Source organism: Hemitrygon akajei, chromosome 29, assembly GCF_048418815.1.
Source record: "Hemitrygon akajei chromosome 29, sHemAka1.3, whole genome shotgun sequence".
Lineage (NCBI taxonomy): Eukaryota > Metazoa > Chordata > Chondrichthyes > Myliobatiformes > Dasyatidae > Hemitrygon > Hemitrygon akajei.
The window spans coordinates 22,443,549-22,461,102 of NC_133152.1; the positions used below are offsets into that span (position 1 = coordinate 22,443,549).

General features: G+C 41.3%; 1 protein-coding gene across 1 annotated transcript; it reads right to left on the reverse strand.

Moving 5' to 3' along the window:
- Positions 1 to 7,176: 7,176 nt before the first annotated feature.
- Positions 7,177 to 16,571, reverse strand: hspb7 (heat shock protein family, member 7 (cardiovascular)). The gene is made up of 3 exons (XM_073031837.1): positions 16,108 to 16,571; positions 12,599 to 12,732; positions 7,177 to 7,993 (listed from the first exon to the last, which is right to left on the reverse strand). Exons 1-3 carry the CDS (start codon positions 16,307 to 16,309, stop codon positions 7,808 to 7,810), a joined length of 522 nt encoding a protein of 173 aa, XP_072887938.1. The 5' UTR covers positions 16,310 to 16,571; the 3' UTR covers positions 7,177 to 7,807.
- Between the last annotated feature and the right edge of the window lie 983 nt (positions 16,572 to 17,554).

Consider the following 17,554-nt stretch of genomic DNA (forward strand, 5'->3'; position numbering starts at 1 on the left):
CTGAGGTTGGGAGATTCTAGAATTGGAGATCATGGGTTAAGGGTGAAAGGTGAAAAGCTTAAGGGGGAAATGAGAGGGAATTTCTTCACTCAGAGGCTGGCAAGAGCATGGAATGAGCTGGTGGATGCAGGTTCGATCTCAGCATTTAAGAGAAATTTGGATGGTTATGTGGATGGGAGGCATATGGAGGGCTAAGATCCAGGTGCAAGTCAACGGGACTAATGGGATAAATAGTTTATCACAGACTAAATGGGCCAGAGGGCCTGTTTCTGTGCTGTGGTGTTTTATGACTATGACTCTAAATTAAAATGTAATCATAACAAAAAAAATTCCGCAAAGCCTTTTCATTTTTACATTCAATTAATGCTTTAAGTATTGTTCTGTTTCATTCCTACACAGTAAATGCACCCCTGGGGCAGTATATAACTACAATGATCGAGGGGCTTTCTCACCCAGTCTGGTTCCTCCCTGTCCGGTAGAGAAAGAACCTGTACTGTAGTCCTTCCCTACTGAGCCCTTGCAGTCTTCTTCAAAGACCAATGAATTTAGTCAAAAATGTCTATGTTTAGGTCCATGCTGATAGTTTTATTTTTTGGCTTATTGATATTTTTGACATTACACCTATGATCTAGGGTCTCATGCTCTTTCTTACCATCTTTGTCAAGTTAGTTGGCATTTAATTTCCAATACCTGTGTTTTCTCCCTTTAATGGAGCCATGTTAACTGTCTAAACCTTCAGCATTATTTCTTCTCTAAGAGGAACATTGCTTCTGTCACCTCTGCTCTATTTCCTTTGATAAATGTGGATGGAGCTCACAGTTCGAAGGATCTTACCCTTTCAAGCTTTAGCAGATTTTCTGGCTTGATGTTATTTTGTCTTTTCTGATTGTATCTTCTCATGGTACATCCATCAGGTTAGTTTTCCTGGCAAATAACCAGGCAATGTTATTATTAAATATTAATGTTGGTCCATCGCCTCCTCTTGTGCCATGGTGAGGCCACTCCCAGGGTGACCTTATATACCGACTAGGTAGCCTCCAGCCTGATGGAACGAATATTGATTTTTCCTTCCAGTAAAAAAAATCTCTCCCCCTCCCCTCTTCTCCTGTTCCCCACTCTGGCCTCTTGCATCTTCTCACTCCCCTATCACTTCCCCTGGTTCCCCTCGTCCTTCCCTTTCTCCTATGATCCACTCTCGTCTCCTATCAGATTTCTTCCTCTCCAGCCTTTTACCTTCCCTGTCACTGGCTTCACCTGTCACCTCTTAGCTATTGTCCTTCCCCTTCCCCCACTTTTTATTTTGACATCTTCCCTCTTCTTCCCCAGCCCTGAAGAAAGGTCTTGGCCCAGAACGTTGACTATTTATTAATTTCCATAGATGCTGCCTGACCTGCCGAGTTCCTCCAGCATTTTGTGTGTGTTGCTTTGGATTTCCAGCACCTGCGGAATTCCTCGTGTTTATTAAATATTTCTGCTGCTTTGCTGTCATTATATCTGTGTTTATCCATTTCCTTAATAATGCCAGTTCTAGTTTCTTTTCATAAATGTGGATAAGAGCCTTGCCTTGATTTTTCTTTTTCAGATTGAGTGCCTCTAGAACATTTGATCAACTTTTGCCCATATTTGATAACTTACTCTTTTGTCTTCTCAAGTTGTCCTTGAACTTCTTGTATTCCATTTTAGCATCTTCTTCTTTAATGCGTTTAATACTTTTATTGGTGATTAAGCCCAGTTATTATTATTGAGTTTTTTTGCACTTGTTTGTTAATGAGGTATTGTGTCCCTGGATCCTAATTTTTAACCTTTCACACACTTGTCTTCCATTCCTCTCCTTTGTGAGGTGCACTTTCTTTGGAGCATTTGTTGCCCTGACTGCTATTTCCTTCTGCTGATTTACACTTTGCCTCTTTCCAAAGTGCTCCAGCTCCTCAGTTATTGCCAGCAACTGGTCTAAGTGAGAATTCAGGGACATACGTTCAGCAAGATGGAGTGCAGCTGCTTTCCGGGCCACAGCTCTGATTCCTGTTGCTCCACAATGAAGCCCAGGTAGCCTCTGCTGGTTGGCTCTTTCACCATGAAGAGTATCGCAGTGTCAGCAGACAGGGGCTGATGTTTCTTCATCGAGATCAGTGGTTAATTAGGGACCAAATCTGCTAGCTGAGTTGCCTCAGTGACGTGGAGTCCCATGCTCTGAGATTCACTTCTGTGTGGTTTCATGTTCTGCCAACTGTGACAGTGACTTCAACCACTGAGGCACGTGGGCTGCTCTGCCAACCATCTTTGTGATCTAAGTGATTATATGAGGACTGAGTAATTGGTCAGTGTGACTGCTGTTGGAAGGGGTGGGGGTGGGATGTCAGTGAGAGGAAGGTGGAATTGGTGATCTAGATGCAGCCAGAAATTAACTTGCCCGTTCAACGATTTTCAGACGGCCTGACCCAAAAGGCTCAAGGCCTGGCTTCAGTCTTTGAGCACTTAATGTTCCTGAGCGGACAGGGTTCGATGTTTGCCGGGGCCGACTCAGGGATAAAAGGTGGACCTTCTCCACGTGGTGAGAGTGCTGCACATGGTCTGGCCGACACTCCAACACATTGTTGGCCCACTGGCTTCTCAGACTGCCCACAAAGTCACCAGACAGCAGAGAACAGCCTTAAGAAAGATGCGGATTTTAAAATAGATTTGTACCTTCAAGCCTTGACAGGAGTGGGAGTATAAAATAAACTACAGTCCTTGTAAAACACTTAATGATACTGAATCAGAATCGAGTTTATTATCACTGACATACCATTGTGAAATGTGTTCTTTTGCTGCAGCATTACAATGCAATACATAAAGAGCAGTGTAAGTTACAACAGATAGATAGATAGTGCAAAAAGAGCAAAATAATGAGGTGTCGTTCATGGGTTCATGGACCATTCAGAAATCTGATGACGGAGGGGAAGAAGCTGTCCCTGAAATGTCGAGTGCAAACCAAAATAGGAGTTGCAGTAATTTCAGTGAAATAATGAGGAGGGGTTATCCACAAGACAAGGACCTACTTCCTGGAGTGGCATCTGAGGAAGGGCAACGCTATGAAGCTGAGTTACAAGGACGTGCGAAGGGGCAGGAGATTTGTAACAAGCAATGGAATAGAACTGGAGAAAAACTGGAAGCACTGAGAAACCGATGAAAGCTTTGAAGCCGTCCGATATTTTCCAGTACTTATGTGCTGCAACAGGGTGGAAATGGGCAAATCCTATCTACAATTTGGTGCCCTTCCTTTAGTTGGGTCTTTCTTGAGATGGTGTCACTCTCCCACCACTCTGTCAACGTTACCTCCTTGTGACAGCTCCCGGCTGGAGCTGCCGAAAGACAAAGGGGTCAAGGAGAAGGGCAACACAAAGCTGGGTTGCCCCATCTTAAGGATCAGGAAAACACATTATTCCAAAGCAGTGGAAGTGTCTGTGAGAATCTCTCGGAGCTTCATGCTAAGAAACTGCTGAGTATCTTCTCCAAATGAGTAAAGTCTAAGTTCTATAAAATAACAACATCGCAAACCAAGATATACTTGTTAAAGAGGATATTTATTAAATCACAGATACAGAAGAATTCTGATAAGATTCAATGGGAAGGAAAAGAGATTTATGTAAATATTAACACCAACACTTGCTTTGATTGTAAATGATTAAAAGTACTCAGAATGAGATAAAACTTAGCTTCCTGTTTTCAAGAACTTCTTTACTGAAAAGTTACGTCTGTACTGTGTAAAGTTGCAAGTGCGAATGTAGCGTCAGTTTTAGTCTCTGTAGTAACTATGATCGATAACAGTGTTCTGTCAGATGATGCATCTGGTATAGTTATCTCCTCGTCTATGTACACGTAGAGTCCAATATCTACTACCATGACTGACTTTGCTGAAGGCTTAGAGCACGAGCATGCTCACCAGGAAGCCAAGTATTAGCATTGAATTTATCCTCTCCTTTCCTTTACAGCATCAATTTTATTTTAATTAGAGACACAATAGGACTTTCTGGCTCTTTGAGCCTCATTGCCCCAGCAACCCCCGGACAAACCTGATTTAACCCTAATCTGATCACGGGACAATTTACAATCACCAATTAAACTACCCGGTCCGCCTTTGGACTGTGGGAGGAAACCGGAGCACCCGGAGAAAACCCACGCACTCCACGGGGAGACTCCTTACAGAGGATGCTGGGACTGAACTCTGAACTCTGACGTCCCCAAGCTGTCAGAGCATCACACCAACCACTACATTACCATGGCATCTGATTTTATCATCTCAGATAGATCAAAGATGTACAGTACTATTTGCTCTAATTAACATGCTGAACAACCTGTTATGTAGTGAAACCACAGCTTGATTCTGCCATCATCTTTGATCAAGTTAATCGTGTGTGGGAGAGATAACTGCAGACTCCCAGGAACATTACCATGATTAATAATGAACATCTCAGATGTAAGACACTGAAAGGCTGCAGGCCCTTCGACATTTCTCCATCTCTTCAAGGGAATTCATCAGAATCCCTTACATATTCAATTGGGATCATGGGAATTCCTTTCAGGAATCTGTAGAAGAAGCTGCGTTTTGATGCGTGGTGATGCCCAGTGGAATGGCCTGAGACTGTTTCTAAAATGTAAAGAAATTAGGCTTTGCTAGTGGGTGGGTGAATATTGCCCCCCAGTTTTTGTCACCTCTGTACATTCAGTTCCACCGAGGTCAATGAAACTAGATGTTGAGCTGTGAATTTTCTTTTCAGTGGCCACTTTATTAGGTACACCTGTACACCTACTTGTTCATGCAAATATCTAATCAGCCAATCGTATCGCAGCAACTTGGTGCAAAAAAAGTATACTGACTTGGTCAAGAGGTTCAGTTGTTGTTCAGGTCAAATGTCATAACAGGGAGGAAGTATGATCTCAGTGACTTTGACTGTAGAATGATTGTTGGTGCCAGATGGGCTGACTTGATTATCTCGGAATCCGCTGACCTCCCAGGATTTTCATGCGTAACAATCTCTAGAGCTTACAGAAAATGGTGCGAGAGACAAACAGCGTCCAGTGAGCGGCAGTTTGGCGGGTGAAAACACTTTCTTCATGAGAGAGGTCGGAGGAGAATGGCCAGACTGGTTCAAGCTGACAGGACGGCAACAGTAACTCAAATAACCATGTGCAACAAGACAGGGGCGCAGAGGAGCATCTCTGAGTGGACAGCTCGTCGAACCTTGGAGTGAATGGGCCACAGCAGCAGGAGACTGTGAACATGCAATCAGTAGCCATTTTATTACGTACAGGTAACTGGCAGGCAATATACACACTGGCATTTGTGGCTAGATGCAAAATTCCCCTTGATGTTGGTAATACTTCGAATGAGGTGTTGAGGAGCTACCAGCAGTGAAAAAAAAAGTTCCTTAATAAAACTTGACCTTTGAGGACCTTAATGGGTATCAGGTTTGAGGAAAATATATGGAAATCATGGTTTTTTACATTCATAAATGATAGCGTTCTTTGTATTTCATTTGCTGCATGGTATTGATGAGTTAAAGGTAAAATAGAAATTTAAAATAAACAAGAAAGTAGTACGACATGATTTGAATGAATGAAAGATAAATTTAGGCAGATTTTTGAATTTGAATTTTAAGAAATAATCAGTAGACACGAGGACGAAGAAATGGGATGTTCACAATGGCCCACCTTTTTATTCTCACTCTCCTCTCCTATCAGATTCCTTCTTCTCCATCCCTTGACCTTTCTCATTCACTTGGCTTCACCTGTAACCTTCTAGCTATCCTCCTTCCCCCCTCCCACCTTTTTATTCTGGCATCTTTCCCCTTCCATCTCAGTCCTGAAGAAGGATCCTGGCCTGAAACATCAACTGTCTATTCATTTCCACAGGTGCTGCCAGAATTCCTCCAGCTTTTAGTGTGTGCTGCTCGGGCTGCTACAAGTTAGGAGAAAGGTAGGGGACTAGAGAAATAAAAGACCACTTTGCATTTAAAAAGCACATTTGTAACCACAGGACATTTAACGGAGATGAGGTGAAATTTCTTTAGCCAGAGAGTGGTGAAGCTGTGGAATTCGTTACCACAGGCGACTGAGGAGGCCACATTGGGTATATTTAAGGCAGAGCTTGACAGATTTTTGGTTAGTCAGGATGTGAAGGGGTACTGGGAGAAGGCAGGAGATTGGGACTGAGAGGGAAAATGCATCAGCTGTGATGAAATGGCGGAGTAGACTCGATGGGCCAAATGGCCTAATTCTGTTGTTACATTTTATGGTACTATGGTCTTATCTGAAGCATGCCATGCTGATGATGTATTTAAAATATAGCTATGTTTTGTAAGTAAAGAAATATAGCAGTTAATTTGTACACCCTGAGGTCACACAGACACCAATATGGCAAACAACTAGTTATCTGCCTTTGTAGTGAGGTGGTGACTGAGGAATAAACAAGGCCCACAACACCTACAGGCCTACACGAGGAGATCTGCAGATGCTGGAAATTCAAGCAACACACACAAAATGCCGGTGGAACGCAGCAGGCCAGGCAGCATCTATAGGGAGAAGCAATGTCGATGTTTCGGGCTGAGTCCTGACGAAGGATCTCGGCCCGTAACGTTGGCATCGCTTCTTCCTACAGATGCCACCTGGCCTGCTTCATTCCACCAGCATTTTATCTACAGGTCTATTTGCTTTCTTCAAATAGGGATCTTTTAAGAATTAAAAGGGACTTAATTCAATTCTATGGAGTGAAGCTTGTATCCAGTCATTTGAGACAAGGTCAATGGTGTTATTTTTATCATAACTTATTTTGTTAAATGTTTCGGATCTATGGGTTGCAATCAGTCAACTTTGCCATTGCCTGAGATGAAGAGAAACTGGTTTTAATATAAATTTATTTTCAAGTGAAGAGTTGCTCTGAAGATTGGTGATCTTAGTGGTACATCTGGGCATAGTGAAACCAATGTTTAAAGGCATTGTCACGAGCTCATTTTAATCTCCACCAAGTCATCTTCTCCACCATCGCGGGGCGGGGGTGGGGGAGGCGGAGCTGTGGTTGTCATGTCGTAGAGACATTCTTAAAATGTTACTAAGCACTTTTGATTTTTGCAGAGTTGCACTTCCTGCAGTACTGTTCCCAGGTATTTCAATTATGTAAGAGGAGAGCTCAGCAAGACCTTTAGGGCATAATATAGAACTTTTTTATTTTTGCTTATGGTAAACGGACATTATTGGATGTAATATCATTTTCATATTTCTGAAAGGCCATATATCCTTATATTCCTGAACAAATCCTTTGGAATAGCATTAGCCTTGTACACTTCTTTACATTACAGAATTTAAATTGTTAAATAAGGAAGTAATTACGCAAATCTATATACAAGATCAGATAAACAGGAAATTTAGATCTAAGACAAAGTTGCAATCTATGTTATTGATCTTTGTGTCTTAAGGTAGAAGTCTATTCTCACACGCACACAGAACAACCATTATCTCCATTATCACTGCATATAATGAATCTCTCAGTTATGTGGAACAACAAAGCACTTAATGTGTCTGTCACTAGGATACAAATCATAGGTCAGCAATGGAAGCATAATTTAAATGGTGTCACTAAATGATGTGGTGGAATTGTCAGTTATCCCATTTTACAGACTTTGCTCATTATTTCCTTGCTTAAAAGGGTTGAGATGAAATTTTACGATAATATATTGGCAGGAAGCAGTGATAAACACCAGCACAAGCTGCATTCTGCATTACTCCTGGCATTACTCTGCATTACAATAAAGTAGTGCTCAGCACAGTCTTCTCAGATCTTAATCTCAGTTCTGAAAGTCTGTTGCACGTGCTCAGTGTGCTTGGCTGGATGCCTCTTTGCTTTAACCGTCAGTGTCCCGTCGTCACCCAAGGCGGACGTCACAGAGGTGGGGTCCACATCATCTGGTAGCTGGCACTTGTGTGTGAACGTGTTCATGACGGTTCCATCTGCAGCAAGCTGAAAATGAAATACAATTGCTTTGCATTTGTACAAATGATAGATTTTGAGCATGGAAGGTACAAAGGATCCCTCCTAATTGTACAAATAAGGCTACAGATCTGAATTGTTGCTGTTTTTGTGAGGATGAGAGGCACCAAGCTCAAAGAAATTATTACTAATATTTAATGGCATCACATCAAAGGCACAAAGATCCTTTAACATTTTTTTGTCTTGAGAGAGAAATGGTCAAATAGAATGAACAATTGTTCATCCTGCCTTTGTTCGGCTTTGCATTAATGAGGGGAGGGATGGATCTTGTTTGGGTTCATAGTTCTGGAGGAAGAATGTTGTTTCTTAAGCACTCTAGGTGCATTTTTGGAACTATCGTTTGTCCGACCTTGATCTTATCTGCTTTTTGATGATAACCAGTTGAAAATTGCCAGCTGTGCATGCTCAAAATGTCCCAAATGTAATCCTAACAAATAAAGCTTTGCACCGATAATGTTACCTTTAGATGTTTATTGCGTTTAATTTATATCAGGGGCATTTTTGGACTTTAGCAAAACTTTATTAAAAAGTCCTGGCTATCTTGCAGTTTGCAAGCAGTGGCCTGATGGTATGTCAGAACCGGTAACATAGTGTTTGTGTGTTTACACCCCCATCATAACAACACAAGAAAGTGGATGTAATCTGTTTATATAGGATGTAAAACCTAAGCATCACTGTAGGAGATGCTGGATTATTGAAGTACTGAACAAATCCATTAATAATCCTTAAGAAGTGAATTCCAAATGGTTCTGAATTTCAATTATTATCAATTCCCCCAGTAATACACATAAATGCAGGCATGCCAATATTGCTCTCATCCCAAGAATAAATATTTAAAATGTGATGAGAACTTTGTCTAATTATTATTTATTTACAGATCGGTGGTAATATTTTTCAGATGTGGACAAATATAATAGAAACTGAATGTAAAGTAGGCCTCAGCAAGATATGGTTGTATGTTTTCTTCCCTGAAGTAAACTGTAAGCTGTCGGAATATTTCTGACATTTTCTGTTCTTACCGAACCTTTGATAGGAGTTCGAGTGTGAGATAATGGTTGAGGGACTGTAACTAGTTTCTGAAAATTTTAAAACACTATACTCTGCAAACTTGGGTGGCAGGGTGGAGATATGTCTCTACCAAAGGAGGTGTAAGGCGCTCCTTCACCCCACCCGGCTAGCCTGCAGGTTACCCTTGAGCAAGGTGTAGCGTCTCCTTAGCCCCCCGATCAGGGTCACGGGAACCCATTGGAGCAAGGGATGGTCATATGAGCAGCCGGTGAACGTCACAAGTCCTGGTTATGCGGCCACTGAGGCCAGGCAGACAATCTCTGAAAGGTATGGATAATGGCTGGCGTCACCCAGCTTGTGAGGACACTGCCCAGGAGAAGTCAACGGCAAGCCACTTATGTAGGGAAATTCGCCAAGAACAGTCGTGGCCATGGGAAGACCATGATCTCCTATGTCGTAACAAACAAACAAACTCCGCTCAGTGAGGGAGCTCATCCAAATAGACGGTACTCTAAAGTGTTGGGCAAGGCAGCCCAAAAGTTTCAAGGTAGGAATAGATATAACACAATGCAAAAAAAAATCTGAATTTACAAGGAAATTCTTTACTCAAAGTTTGAAGTAATCTGACGCAGCCTGCTGGACACAAGACCACCAGTGATGTCAGTAATAGCTGGATCCTGCAATGATTGAGCTGAGCTCCTGGTGATAAATGCCTTTAATCGATTTAAACTGCTTTCCTTGTTACTTAAGATCTGAATTTCTTTCTCCCCCCGCATTGGCAGAGGATTGAAGAACTGTACTGGATAATGTGCTGAAGATGAAAGCCGACTCATTAATGGCCTCTTGAGTGCAACACCAAAGGAGCAGTAGCAATGGAGAGACATCAAGTGAGACTTTTAGGCAGCTTGGTGAAATTGTTCCTTATACAGTGAGGGAAAAGAAGAAATAGCAGTAAAAGTAAACAGGGTCGTTAATACTTGCACCTATGCTTACAAGGGGTGATTGATAAGTTCGTGGCCCAAGGTAGAAGGAGTCAATTTTAGAAAACCTTAGCACATTTATTTTTCAACATAGTCCCCTCCTACATTTACACACTTAGTCCAGCGGTCGTGGAGCATATGGGTCTTGGACCTCCAGAAGGTGTCCACGGCAGGGGTGATTGATAAATTCGTGGTCTAAGGTAGAAGGAGATGAGTTATTAACTTCAAACTTCCTGCATAATCACTCAAAGCATGTAACGCGAGCTGTATAACTCATTGCCTTCTACCTTAGGCCACAAACTTATCAATCACCCATCTATGGACACTTTCTGGAGATCCAAGATCCATATGCTCCACGACCGCTGGACTAAGTGTGTAGATGTAGGAGGGAACTATGTTGAAAAATAAATGTGCCAGGTTTTCTAGAATTGACTCCTTCTACCCTAGGCCACAAACTTATCAATCATCTCTTGTACAGAAACCAACATGTGGAACCTGCTTCTATGACAAAAGAGTACAAAATAAATGGAGCAAGTAAGGGGATTTTACCAACATGAGAAATTCTGCAAATGCTGGAAATCCAAAGCAAGCCACACAAAATGCTGGAGGAACTCAGCAGGCCAGGCAGCATCTGTGGAGAAGAGTAAACAGTTGACATTTCGGGCTGAGACCCTTCGTCAGGACTGAGGAGGAAGGGGGAGGATGCCAGAGTAAAAGTGAAAGAGGTTTACTGGGAAGGTGATGGGTGAAGCCAGGTGGGTGGGAAAGGTCAAGGGCTAGAGAAGAAGGAATCTGATAGGAGAACAGAGTGGACCAGGGGGAAAAGGGAGGGAGGAAGTGATGCAAGGGTATTTTAGATGGGAATTTTCCTAGTTATTATTGCATCTGGAAATGTGCATTGTACTAGGCCCAATCTGTTTACCGTATTTACAGAACACTGCTCTGTTTAATTCTACCTTACCTTATCTCCCTCCACAGGGCACTTCCATTTTCTTGTTCATGTTCTTACAGAGGATTCTGGCCAGTATCAAGTGGAATATTTTGGCAGAAATGGATCATTTTGATGATCTTGGCCAGAGTATGACTGTAAAGTATGTGTATCTCTTTGGGGTAAGGGTTTGGGTTTGGGGTTGGTGGTGATGTTAGCAGCTGGAACCTCCGTTTATTCACAGAGAGATGAAACCCTTTCCAGGTACTTAAAAATGCCTCAGCTTTCTGTCTTTTCATGCTAAATGTTAAGCTGAAGAGAAGTTCACTGAAATAAATTTTAATTAAGGAAGCATTTTGTTGCAATGAGTTTTTTTTTAAATTGCTGGAGCCAAGTCTGAGATGTGCTGGCTGAAAGGAGAGAGGAAGCAGATTCAACTACGAAATTCAGAAGAGATATAAATAAATTCCTGAAGGCAAAAAGTTCTCAAGGGAAAGAGGAGAAACAGAGAAGTGAGATTAATTGGAGAAGTTCTGCAAGAAGCATCTATCTATCTATCTATCTATCTATCTATCTAGAAGCAGTCTTAGGCACGTTGGATCAAATTCCCTTCTTCTGCACTGCATCATTCTATGATCCTGTGAATGTTTGGCGCTTTTGGAAAGTAAACAATTCCAACTGAAAGTGGCTTCAAATGCAATTGGAATGTGTAATTCTTAGAATAAATCCCCAGCATCAAAACTAACTTTGTTGCTGCCGTCACAAGGTTGAGGCAGAGCATGGCCAGTATTCAGGAAGCCAGCTATTTTCAGAGCTGATGAGGTACAGCACATCTGTTTATAATTAATTATCATTTGTAATGTAGAAAGGTTACATGCTGCAACTGGATTCTGGACCTGAGGGCAGTAATGCGATTGGAAGTTCATGGCTAGGTGAGGTGATAGTGGTGGGGAAAATGGAGTTAGGGTAGAAAGTGGAGGCAGACTCTCTGTGCACTTTTCCCACATTTCCACTGTAACCCTCACCACCCGTGTCATTAACATTATGCACAATGGTAACCAGGTATCAGACAGAGCTGGGCAAAAGATGAAACTTTGTGATGGCGGACAGTAGAACTTCATGGTAAGCCATGAAAGTTGTAGAATGTAGGTCCCCGTCCTCTCTCCTTCCTTTATTCCCCACTCTGATCTTTTACTTCTCATCTGCCTCTACTTCCCTCTGGGTCCCCTCCTCCTTACCTTTCTCCTCTGGTCCATCCTCCTCTCCTATCAGATTCCTTCCTCTCCAGCCCTTGACCTTTCCCACCAACCTGGCTTCACCTATCACCTTCCACCTACCCTCCATCCCCTCCCACCCCCTCCTTTTAATTCAGGCATCTTCCCCCTTCCTTCTCAGTCGTGAAGAAGGGTCTCGGCCTGAAGCGTCAACTGTTTATTCATTTCCATAGGTGCTGCCTGACACTGAGTTCTTCCGGCATTTTGTGTACGGTGCTTTGAACTTGCAGCATTTGCAGATTTTCTCGAGTTTATGTATGTTTAGGAGTCTGTGTTCCCTGGAGGCCTGTAGAATTGAACCAGCTGAAATTCATTTAAGTGTTCTTCTCTTTGTCTTGTGGCTTTAATTGTGACAGAAATGAAGAGTTTGTTAATAACACCTTACCTTCTCAGCATGGACTTCAATCTGGTTGTTGGAGGTGGTAACGATAATATCTTCAGGAGAGAAATCGCTCACATCCACTGTGAATTGATAGTTGTCTCCCAGGGTCTTTACATTGCCCGTACTTCCGGGGCGGCCTGTTTGGGTAGAACGCATTGTCCAATCCCATCAGAAATGACCATATTTACATTGAATGGATGAGTTTGACTGTGTCTGTGGCGATTGGGTGTAAATCGCCGAATTTAGGTGTTTAGATATTGATGATTTAGGTAGTTCCCTGATGTGTAAGGCTTGTAACCCTGATTTTCAAGTTTGTTGATGACAAGATATATTGTGCGGATTCTAGTGAGGGTCATGCACTAAGGAATACACGAGTATCAAATGTTGCTCAATGTTTTCCTTGTGTGGAAAAGGTAGAGGACATTGGAATGAAATGAGATTTAAAACGTAAGGGAGCATAATTTAAAAATAAAACATTCCTCAAGTTCAGTAGAAAAGATTACCTTGAAATACCTCAATTCACATCGCCAGGACATGTTCTAAGTTCAATTATAATCAACTAGAAACTGCTGGTATTTCCACCGCCTTCTGCTTTCATTTCAGATTTGTAGCATCTGCATTATTTCTCTATTGGTTCCTAAATTTCAGTCACTTGCCTGAACAATCCCAACATGGATGGTGGTCAACACACTTTCAGATGGTCTCAGGATTATGACACTGAGTGACAAATAGAGAGGAGGTAGGCATGTTCTATATAAGTGTGATGATAAGTTAGCAATTCAGTACCAAATATGCGAATGATATTTTCAGCACTGTGCTAAAGAGCGTGAGTCACTATTGCACCCAGAGATGATTAATTTGAAGTCAGCAGTATGACCTTTCCATCCCATTAACATTCCAGCTCAAGCAGATTATGAAGTGTGCATGCTTCTCTGATGAAGCAGTAAATGAGTAGACAGTCAAGTTTGGAATATGAGTTATGCATGCCCAGTTCAGAAGCCTTTAATTGGGCACATCATCTGACAGAAGATCCAGATGTCCACAGAGTCTCAATCTGATTACTTTCAAAGTAGTATTGGCCAAAATGGAGGGCTGCCCTATAATGGCGTTTGACCATTCAAAGGACATTTGCTTGTTTTCTTTTCAATGAAAATCTTCCCTGTTCTTTTCTGCTTTCCGTTTGCACATTTATCTTTTCCTTAAAATTTCTTCCAAGTGTTCTTGTTCTATTTTAAGAATATTTTAAACCTTTTTTTATTTTCTTTATTGCAGGAGGCGCTAAAGCCTGACTCCATCACTGTTGACAAACGCGGAGTGTCTGAGTAAAGTGGCCATTCTTGATCTTGAAGTTTTAACACGGTAGTGTAGTGGTTGGAAGAAGGGTTTACAGTACAGGAGGCCCAGGCTCAATTCCTGCCGCTACCTGTAAGGAGTTTGAACGTTCTCCCCATGACTGTGTGGGTTTCCTCCAGGTGCTCTGGTTTCCTCCCACAGTCCAAAGATGTGCCAGTTGATAGGGTACTTGGTCATTGTAAATTGTCCCTTGATTAGGCTAGGATTTAATCAGGGGATTGTTGGGTGGCATGGCTTAAAGGGCCAAAAGGGCCTATTCCACACTGTATCTCAATAAATAAGTAAAGTTTAGAGAGTATTAGAGCTGTTGCTTATTCAAGCAGGATTGCAAGAAAGAGATAAAGAGCTGAAGTTAGAGATGATGCCCTCCACCCTCCCCAGGCTCACTAGTTCCTCAGTATGAAGATCCTGAGGCTACTTAAAACATTACATCAGCCATATTGGGATTGGCTAACAGAACATGTTGGTGATGCAAATTAGGAACCAAAAGCAAAATGCTGCAGATGCTGGAAATCTGAAATAAAAACAGAAAATGGTGGAAATACTGAGGTCAGATACAGCAGGACTTATTTCTTGCACCATTTTCTCTTTATTTACAACTGAAATTAGAGCAATTCTTGTCACGTGACCTAATAATCAACAAACTTGAAAATCAATATTGCAGGTCTTACATATGAGAGATTTAAAAAATCAGAGAGATATCATTTACTTTGCAACATGTCACGAGTATCTAAATAACTCTGAGAGCTTCAGATTTTGTTCCATCATAAATTGAAGGTTTACCATAGGTGCTGATTAAGTAAGCTAATGTGGTGTAAGTAATTTTGTGCAATACAGTAATCATTATTGAGTTTTCAGCTTCTCTCTGCCAGAACTGCAAAGCTATAAAAACAGCACATGTTAGGCTGAAATCATCTGTAATCTTAAACAAATTGGCACTAATGATTTAAACCTAGCAACCGTTTTAGATGCTAGAACGTTGCTGTGAAGTTGAGACAGCAAGGCACAACTGAAATTGATTCACCGAGATCATGATACTGAAATTAAACTGGGATAATTTTATTAAGCCCTTTCGCTTGCTGCTCTCAGGGAAGGTCATAGTGTTCAAATGATCTCTCTTTCTCTTCCTCGATGCTGTTGGGGATTGGTCCCGGCGCAAGGTTTAATCGACCTGGTTTGTGGATTGTGGACTCTGATTCATGTCTATGATGTGTTCTAGTTTCTGGTTTCTTGTTGCTCTTTTTTGTTGTTGTTGCTAGCTTGGGGAATTTTGAATTGGGGGCAGTCTGCAGATAACGAACACTGAGCTGAACTAATGTGTATTAAGTATGCATGTTGATTTTGTGGTTTTATATCCTATATTTTCGCACGTATTTTTTGTTACCGTTTGTGTGATTGGGGGCGGTTTAATTTTTTTGAATGGGTTCCATAGTTCTTTGTTTGATGGCTGTCTTTGAAGACAATCTCAGAGATGTATACTGCATACAGTACATAATTTATAATAAATGTACTTTGAATCTTTGAAGTAATGTTATTGATAGCTTCCTGTTAATTTTATTTATTTAGGCATTCCCCCCCCCCCCCGCCCCCCACCAGTCCTCTTTTAACCTTCTACACTGGTAAGGGACCTCCCGCTTTATTTTCTGAAGATGACTAATCTTATACTTACGTCAGCTTAACAGTGCCAAGTTAATGCCTATAGATCTTTTTTTGGTCATGTCTAGGTGTTTTAATTTGTTCCCTAAAATTAATTCAGACAATTAATAAATATGCACAATAGCCATAATCATACATATCTGAAATGTAACAATCCATCACAAGATATGAATTTAATTACTTGCAAGAAATTTTCATTTAATTTTATTTGTGTTGACTTAATATATATTTTTTCATGGATACATGCAAGTACGATAGCTATAATCCCATAGGATTACACATCCATGTCATGATCACTCCTCTGGTCTGTGATCTTTTGATCATTATTTTCCACTTGCAGAATTAAATTTCTTTATATACACATTTGTAGGCAATGTAAAATGCTTCAAATTTTAAATAACAACATCATTTTAAATAGCAAAGCCAAATTGGCACCCCTTCCCTTTGGTGATCAGGGTACTAGAAAAAAGGTGTGATTGTTTGTTCAGACGGATGTCACTGACCTGAATATCCCATTTGCTCATTCCGTGGCCTCAAGAAGCTTCCATGCATGATTGAGGACTTCTCAAATTCGTCCCCAAAAAGACCCCTTGTTTTATCCATGCACTGATCCAAGCCTGGAGCTGACGCAGAAGAGGAGGAGGACGTGGTGTTCTGATGAAAGCAATGCTCAGATTTGAAAGCAGTTGAAGATCTTACACTCATGGAAGGCAGACAGACTTTTAATCACAAACGTCTAAGTAAGCAGTTCCTTTCTAGCAACCCTCAAGGACGTGGTAATGCTGGATAAGCTTCTGAAGTCTGGATCATCTTTTGTGCTCCAATGGTATTCTCCTCTGTTTTTATACGGTCTCCTTCCAACTAGCCTGACAGCCGATGTTAAAACCTGATGTTAATTTTAGCCCTGGCCACATCAGGCACGCAGTTGTGAAAACTCTAACGGATGAAAGCTTGCCAGAGCTCTACAAACAAACGGAGTGATCCAGGAATATGTCCTCATAGCACGCATTCCAAAACTGCTCAATGGAGAACCTAAAAAAGCAATCTGGTTCCTGGCATGGCAATTCTCGTTAAAGCTGCAGCACTGCTGTCCAGAATGCGCAGAATGCTTTATATAGACTTGTAGTGTCTGATTGGGAGAATTGCAAAGATTCGAGAAATGTCTGATTTAGCCTTTTGAACTTAAGCTACTCTGGAATCAGTCAATAGAAGTTGTTAGTACAGTTGCAATTCCTTTAAGAAGATGCTGCCATAACTTGCTTAGCTCCTCCAGCATTTTGTGTGTGTTGCTCAAGGTTTCCAGCATCTGCGGAATCTCTTGTGCCAAACATCCCACCTGGGATGCTTCATTTAAAAGATGTTGAAACCTTAATCTCACTTCAGATATATTTATCATTCCCATTATAGTAAATCTACTATCAAACAATTCATAAGTCCTAATGTTTGGCATCTTACTCACTCGGTGAAGTTGGCCACACGTCCTTCATGTTCTCCAAAGTGTTGGTTCCTGCACTCCATCTCTACTCAACTGGGATGCTGGTTCTTGTATGGTATCTGTTGTGTTTGATCTTAATAAAGGCAAACTTGGTGTGGGTTTACACTAGAACATTTTATTACTGAACTATTTTGCCCAGTGGGAACTGAAGTTCTTTATTATGGACACACAATAACACAGCTTCTCCCTTTAAAGAAAAACAAACAGAATATTGTGTTCTCAAAACCCGCAAGAATCCTTTCCGCCAAAGAGATCTACATTCTGTAGCTGGTCTCTTTTCTTTTTCTCCCCCAAATTTCTAACTTCAATTGTAATGAGCAAATATAGTCCCTTACCCACTCAGTAACTTTCAATCAGTCTCTGAGGCAGTTTAATGTTCCTTTCTGATCTGCTATTTGATTTCACAGGTGTTTTGCTTTCATTTGATATGTTAATATTTGTGTCTTTCTGAGAAC